The 8,536-nt window shown below is 43.0% G+C and overlaps 1 protein-coding gene across 1 annotated transcript; it reads right to left on the bottom strand.

Moving 5' to 3' along the window:
- Positions 1 to 884: 884 nt before the first annotated feature.
- Positions 885 to 1,649, bottom strand: GJB7 (gap junction protein beta 7). The gene has a single exon (XM_066622715.1). It carries the CDS (start codon positions 1,647 to 1,649, stop codon positions 885 to 887), a length of 765 nt encoding a protein of 254 aa, XP_066478812.1.
- Positions 1,650 to 8,536: the final 6,887 nt, after the last annotated feature.

Raw genomic sequence — 8,536 nt, forward strand, 5'->3', positions numbered from 1 at the left:
TCTGTTCCTGGGCAGCTTGGCACAGTTCCAGCCTGCTTGGATCTGCACCACCTTTTTAGGTTGGTGCAGATACGAGTAGACCTATGGGGACTGCAGCGGTTCTCCCCAGGGTAAGGGGAAGCAATTCCCCTTGCCCCAGGCTGAGCCACTTTCAGCCCCCAACTCACGCTGGATACGGAGCAGGCCTGTCCACCATCTGGTTTCCCACAATGGACAGTCAGATGCCCATTTCCCACAATAAAGCAGATCCTTTCCAAGTATCCAAAGGTCTCTAAGAGCAGGGAGAGGGGGCAAACTTTTCTTTCACCTTATCAAACTTCATGACTGCAGTCTTATAAATGTTCTCACATGAATCAGCAGGAGCCACTGATGTTTATAGGGGAAGCACAGGTGCAGGTAACACTTTGGAAGCCTCTATTGCAGAAGCTATGTGCAAACTGTTATTGATGCTCATGACTAGCAAATCTGTATGCACCACAAAAGCCAATAAGCTGCCCAATAAACACCTACAACCTTCCATTTCTATGGAAACATCTGCTCAGGTCTTCATGGGGAAGTGTCTCCTTGGCTTGAGGAGCCTTCAAGAGTGTTAATTGGTCTCTCTTTTAATGAACTATCAAAAATGGTCAATATTCATTATCATGAAGATCTCTATTTATACAACAGCTTAGGGGAAATGTCAGTTTCTGCATCTTCATTCATCAGACTCCATGAACTTGAATAATTTCATATGTGGAAGAAGATAAATAAGCTGCCCACTAGTTAAAATCCTCAAGCTGACTTACAATAAACTGAACATACATTAAGAAGAGTAATTAAAATGCAGTTTATTTAATGTTTTATTAACAGTGCTTTTATTCTTCATGCTGACTAGGAGACATATCTCATTCATCTTCTCCTTGGATACTGAAGATAGTGGCTGAATCATTACCATGATACAAGGTTGTTCCATTGTGATCTACGTGATTCAATGTCTTATTTTCATCGGAGTCTTTCACTTGCTTGGCGTGTTTCTTTAAACAACACTTGACTGAGTATTTTAAAATCAAATAACTGAGTTCAATGACATTTAAGACTATACACAGGCAGGATGTCACTACCACAATATATAGGAAGACTTTCTTCTCTGTGGGCTTGGATATGTAACAATCAACAGTGTTGGGACATGGACTCATGTCACATTTCACAAGGCGAGGCACATTGAATCCACCATACAGCTTGTAAAACAAGAAGAGAAACCCAATTTCAAATCCTGTTTTGAAAAGAAGGCTGATGAGATAGGTGCATAAGAGTCCACCATCCATGCTTCCTGGGTTCTTATACAGTTTCTTTCTGTGTCTCTTTTCCCTGTTTTCTCTATAGGCAACGTGGAGAACAACTAGAAGTGATGGAGTGGAGACCATGATCAGTTGTAAGGCCCAAAGCCTCACCTGGGAAACTGGGAAGAAATGATCAAAGCAGACATTTTCACAGCCAGGTTGCCTAATGTTGCATTCAAACTCCTTCTGTTCATCCTTCCAGACGTGTTCTGCAGCCACCACATAAACAAGCAGGCGGAATAAAAAGACAATGGCCAGCCAGATTCTGCCAATTCCAGTTGAATATTTATTCACTCCACTTAGGACATCTCGAAGGAATCCCCAGCTCATTGTTTCTGCTGCAGGAAGGACAAGGAACTGTAACAAAATAAATATATACTATGAGATGGCCCTCTTTTCGGAGTAACAGATAGGACATCCAGACTGAATTACGATCCTAAAATAATTGAACCAATCTTAAAATAATTAACAGCCCAGTCCTAACCAATGTTCCAGCACTGATGCAGCTGCAGTGCAGTCCTGAGGTAAGGGAATAAGCATTCCTTTACCTTGAGGAGGCCTCTGTGACTGCGGGATGTTCCACTGCGGGATGCAGCACACACTCTGTTGGCATGGCTGCATCAGTGCTGGAATGTTGCTAAGGATCCCAATCCTATGCATGTCTACACAGCCGTAAGTCTCATTTCTAGTTAGTGGGGCTTACTCCCAGGAAAGTGTGCATAGTATTGCACCCTAGGTTGTCTAAAGGGCTAGAGTACTGGATTGGAGTTCAAATTCCTTCCATCTCTTACCTTATCTTTTACCACCAGTAAGCTGGAAATAATGAACTTTCCTTAACTCTTCTCATTAGCTATTCCATGCCCTGGCATTTAGGGTAAGAGGTATTTTTAGAAGATACAATGCATTGTTATTCACTGTTGGCAAATATATATGAAAAAAGGACTTCAACTAGACCTCCCAGTTGTTAACATTACTGAAACAGTGTGGGCTGCGCCTTCCCCAAGCATATCCCATGCAGTTTCTGTAATGATTGAAGGCCAAGTAGATTATTCTGGTATAGGCTGTAAGCATATTGTCAGTAACTCCCATGTAACCTCCTAGGTTAAACACAGATGTTTTGAGGAAGATGGAGCCATTGGGCACAGCAACCACAATCCTTCTTACTGTAGGAACTGTCCCTTCAGGTAATTGAGCAAGGGACAATTTTAGTTCATCAAATTAGGTTCTATTTTAACCTGGTGATATCCCTGCCTCTTTAATCATTCTAGATTTAGCAGATGTAGCCAATATTATCAGCTATTAATTCATGTGAGCCCTTGGAACAATTTCCAAATGCATTAGCTATCAAAATATTTTCGCTTAAGCATGCTGGGCGGGCAGTTTTGACTGAAGCTATCCCTGGGGATGTTCCCCACACCCCCGGCGTGATATTATGTTGAAAAGTCCTGTGTGCCCTATTGAAAATCTCTGGAATGGTTTTCACTGGTCATCTGGAGACTGATGCTGATTCCCATGAACTCAAGGCCAAGCCTACCAACACAGTCCAGCAATCATACTTGCCAAGGATTTAATCACTGGTTATGATAGTATACCACCCATAGTGAAGGACACACAGCAGCATATACCTCACTGAATACTGCCCTGTTAGCTTTATCACCCTCTGCTTGCCAGATTTGGTGGTATGTAGAAAATGCAAAACAATGACAAATTACTTGTTACATACCAGGAACTCCTTTTACTATCAAATTCTAAAACTATGGAGATGTGCCATGGCTCCGGAGTCCCAACATTAGCATTAACCCATCAATGTAACACCTAGGCTCAAGCACTGGATTACAAGCTGTCATCAAAGCTGCTATTGCAGCATTCTTCCATGCACAGATTAGCATCAACACATGCTGGTACAGCATAGATGGGAAAGGGGAGACATTCTGAAGGTAGTTCACTGGTCCCAGAGCCAACCCTCTGCTGTTGATTCCGAGTAGTAGTTTTAAAGGCCCATAGAGGCAGAGCAGGACAGTATAGCCCTAATTACCAGAGGGTGTTGGACACCAAGAGATTAAGCTCTTTGTCCTACATCAGTGCTCAGAACTGGAGCAGACTTGATAGTGTGAAATACTTTAAGGATACATACACATTCATCTGATGGCACACCTATTTGGCCTAAATCTTAAATATCCGCAAGCACTTTTGTACTTATGTAAATGTACAAATGAAATGTTCAGTGTTTAAAAATAATTGTTTATAAAAAGTACTAGAAGGTCAGAGAATTCATCAGGAGACACTAACAGAGCACAACCCACACTGCATTAAAGCATGTGCTTTATAGATTAAAATTAAAACATCCATTGACTGTAATGGAGATGAATTGCATTCAGTGGTGTTTCCTGAGGCTACAATCCTATATGCACAATTTCTCTAGGAATAAATCCAAGAACTCAATGGAATTTATTTCTGAATAAACATCCTGAGATGTGTGCTGTAAAACACTGCAATGTAAAACAATTTTCAGTTCTCCCTTTCAGCTGATAGGTGGCACTGTTTTCTTACTAGATACAGCATTTCATCACTCTTCTAGCATTTTCTCCTCTTGTGTCACCATCAAAGAAAATTCAGTGATAAGTTAGTGTCATAAAAGGCAATTTAATGCTACTTCTATGTAAGCACTTTGAGTAGTGTCTTTGCCTTTAAAAAATTAGCTAAGGCTTTCAGACGTTGTTCAAATGGAAGCAAAGAGATTAAAATAGGATGTAAAATCTCTGTGATGAGATTGATTCAAGATGCAAGTGCTTTAAAAGTGTCAGACACTACTGGAGAATCAGACAGTTTTGGATTTAACATTAAAAAAAAAAACAAATATTGAAGAACTGCAAAGACTTCCAAGAGCTGATCAATGGTGATCAGAGAAACAAGACTTAACAGTCCAATCCTATCTATCAGTTGCAACAACATTATAAGGATGCAGGCACACTGCCTGCCATATGCTATTCATACCACAGCACCATATCCAATAGAAAACTCACTGACAACAGATAGACACACTAAAAATATAAGGTGGGCACAGGAACGTTGGAACAAACTGCTGACACAGAAACTCAGGTACACATGTGCTGAGGCCCCTGCCAACTGGGGTGTGTGTCCCTAGTCACTGAGCCACACATGGGCTGCAGCTTCCTACCAATTGGGGTGTGTGTCCCTAGTGACTCAGCCACGCATGCACCACAGCACCCCACAAACCAGGTGTGGTTGGGGCTGTGGACCCCCACATTTCCATGTCAAAGCCCCAGAAGAGATGATGGGGGCAATCCTGGGGCAGGAGAAGGCTCAGCTGCATGGTGAGGGGGCACAGAGAAACTGAACAGAGCATCCCCTTCCATCCCACACTGCATGGAACCAATGCCCCAATTGGTGGCCTATTTACCCAGGGACACTGTTCCCCACTGCTGTGCCAGCATCTGCTACATGTGCAGATTCTATGTATCTGTGCAGATTCTATGTATCTATGTATTCTATGTATCTGTATCTGATTCTATGTATCTATGTATGTATCTGACATCACCACTACCACCGAAGAATGACGCGGCTCTGCATTAATCATACCCCTCTGACAGATATCTCCTATATCCAGGCATACTGGCTGGATGGGGAGCTGTGCCAGCACCTGGGTCCCAGGCTCCAGCCCCATGTGGTGACCCAGAGAAGCCTCCCCATCCTTGAGGAACTCTTTATGGCTCTCTACTACCTAGGGATGGGGAGCTTCCAGGGGGCTGTCACATGCCAACATGGGACTGCCCAGTCCACCACCCAGTGCACTGATCCGTTCCTGGATGTTATACTCCTTGAACTGCCTGACTTCATCACCTTCCCCAGTGCTGAGACACAACAGTGTTGCCCACATGAGGAGTCCTATACCACCTCGGTTTCACAAATGTTATACGTGCCTTTGATGCGACACGTGTAGGTATAGCCGCTCCACACAATGCACCTGGGATGTACCGGAATAGGCACCACCACCCTGTACCGCAGGGTTCACCCGGGTTGTACTCCAATAAGCACCACAATCCTGAATGTCCAGGCAACCTGTGATGCACTGTGATGCACCAGTGTCTCCACCAATTACCCTAGCAGTGTCCACGATGCCCAGGTCTTCAATGCCTCCTGGCCAGAGGGGGATGGTTGGCTCCTAGGTAGAAGTGGGGCCACAGTAGTGTGCCAAGGGTGGGGAAGGTCTGCCCTAGGTGCATGCCATTAGTGAGAGCCAGCATGCTTGTACCCACAAATTTAATTAAGGCCGCAGTCCTATCCACACTTTCCTGGGAGAAAGCTGAACACGAGACTTATTTCTGTGTTGACATGCATAAGATTGTGCAGTATGTATGCCAACTGAGGAATCTTGAAAGTAGATGGTGGGCACTGGGTTCCAGCATTGTAAAGAGGCCTGGCTAAACCTAACTCACAGCAATTAGCAGAAGAAATTGCAAGATCATAGGGAAACAGATGGGTGAATTAATTGGGGGGGAAAAATCACCTGCTAAAAATACTCTCCATGGAAGGACTGCATTGCCATCTTGTATGACTTTCTGTATGAGAACATATGAATAAAGTGTCTGTGTGGATGTGCACTCATTCAGCTGCCATGCACAACACCACCCTGCCTTAAAGAGAGTTTTAAAACAATCCCCCAGATTGCTTGAAGGGCACTCAGGAGGCCCAGCAACACTATGAATCAATAACAACATTGTGTAAAACATTTTTTAAGAGAAAAGACACAACCAGACAGTTATATTGATGGGCAGGGAAGAACAAAACACTGATTTTTCCACAACAGCAGGTGGAGAAGGCTGAGGCTGCAGTGTGATCTGTGCCATTTGGTGGAGACCCCGAGTGTAATTTTAGGGGCAGTGGTTGACTGCAGGTACTTGCAGTAAAACAAGCAGAAGCTGGCCACATTCCACAGGGGTGTGTGTATCCGATCAGGGCATGCAGTGGGTCTTTCACTTTCTCAGCAAAGAACATTACAAGAAAGGGAGTGGCTGCTGCGGTACTAACTGGTGAAAGGCCAAAGCACTAGTTATGAGTTAGGAGGGAGCGTAATGCCCTTATTAGGATGCTGAGAATATGTTGACCAGTCCTATGAGCTCTTGTCAGCACAGTAACTTACAAGATCAGACGCTGTTGAGGGGGTTTCCTTCCCCTTGTGAAATCACTGCAAGATATTGCAGATCTTGCACCAAGATATTTGTTTTTCCCTATAAGCCATCAATCATTCTCTGCTCATACCCCCCCCCCCAAAAAAAATGTTATATGCCCACATTAGGTGAAGTTTCAGAGAGAAAATGCTACCCCCAGATAATTACATGTGTGTCACATTTTCTCAGCTGACTTTTTTTATTGCTATCAGTAGTGATGTTCCATCCCACTAACGCTGTTCTTGATCTTGTCTTAAATCTTACTTTAAACATTCCTCTTCAGCGCTTTCTTTTTTCTGTCTGGGTACTCCTCCCTTTCATTTCCCCCCCTTCTCTCCAAAACATTGGCATGGCACCTTGAAAGTGCCTGCAGTACAGTTGTGTTGTGAGTGACAGACCAGAGGAAGAGTGCAGCCATAGTGAATCCAGCAGGCTTGGCCCCTCAATGCATTCACATTTATAACAGTAACTTTTGCTGGAATCCTATACACACTGAACTGAGAATGAGCCACACTGAACATAGTGGGGCTAACTTCTGAGTAAATGTGCATCAGAGTGCACTGCTTCTGTAACAAATGCAACTTTCCCACATGGACTTCACAGAACATCATAATTCTCATAGGTGGCAATCCTAACCACACTTTCCTGAGAGTAAGCCCCATTGATAGAACTTACTTCTGAGTAGACCTGGTTAGGATTGTGCCCATAATCACACATTCATGCATATTTCACATTATAATGTGTGCTTGCTGTACTGGAAAGAAATGTTCTTTTTGTGACATATAGGTGGATTCCCAAGGCCTCAGAGGAACAATGGATGAATGTATCCCCTGGGCCAGCGCTAAGATGTTTTTGTAATAGTCATCCTAAGAAAAATGTTGTGATGAATGACTACATTTCAAGAGGGGAAAAAGTCTCAGTTATTATCTATTATAACATACCAATTAACCATTTTCACCAGATTTATACTTGAAAGAATTTTCCATTTTCTGACAAAGCATATTTTACAAGACTATTGCTGTTGTACTTTCGTTTTTAAGCCTGCTTTATGGTTTAAAAAAAAGCACACAAGCAGACACACACTTTATCATAAGTGGAAATTTTACTTACCTGCAGCGCAGCAGATGGTTTTCAAAAAACACAGCAAGTCTCTGCTACCATTACAAATTAATGATTCATGTTCCAGGAGAGAAGGTTTACAGCTTCAAGCCTTGAAAACTGAGTCCGGTGGTTTCCAAGGCAGTATAACCTAAACAGGTGTAACCTGATCATTTGTTCTGGCATACAATTCAAATGACAACACACAGTATGTCTCCTGTTGTCAGCAAGAGGATTGGGAGTAAACAGAAACTTTGAGCAAACGTTTAAAGTCACACATGGCTGCTGATGCTTTCCTTCTAATCTGTATCACATGCAAACACATCAAGGCCCCCTGTGCTGAAACGTGTGGAAACACTGCTGGCAGAGGGTGAGCTGAAGGTAGCAGATAGTGTGTGAGAACAAGACTTGGGAGACCTGTATTCAAACTTCTGGTCAGAAATGTGGCTCATCTGGTGACCTTGGGCCAGTCACTCAGTCCTCAACCTAATTTACTTCACAGAATTCCTGTGAAGATAGGAAAATCTCCACATATGTGGCTTTGAGCTCTTGAAAAGAGGATTAGGGACCCAATGTCGATATAAAATCATTGTTATCCTGAGAGCTATGGTACAGAACCCTTTGGACTTCTTTCAGAAGTTGTCCTTAATAGATATAAAATATCCTTATTTGTATTTTATACTGTAGTCAAGCATGTGTACATGAAAGAATGGGATGTTCACCCCCTGCTTGCCTATACTTCAAGTTCCCTCCCCATCCCTTGGCATCTTCCAATCTTTTTGGATTGTTAACCCACTGAGGAAGCTACCTGTCTTCTCATGCATTTTTTGTAAAGTACCTTTCAGCACATAGATGATGCTAAATAAATGAGTATGAAAATGAGTGTTGTGACAGCTTCTTTGGTCCTTTGGACGTTTGAAACTCAAGGTT

Source organism: Tiliqua scincoides, chromosome 1, assembly GCF_035046505.1.
Source record: "Tiliqua scincoides isolate rTilSci1 chromosome 1, rTilSci1.hap2, whole genome shotgun sequence".
Taxonomy (NCBI): domain Eukaryota; kingdom Metazoa; phylum Chordata; class Lepidosauria; order Squamata; family Scincidae; genus Tiliqua; species Tiliqua scincoides.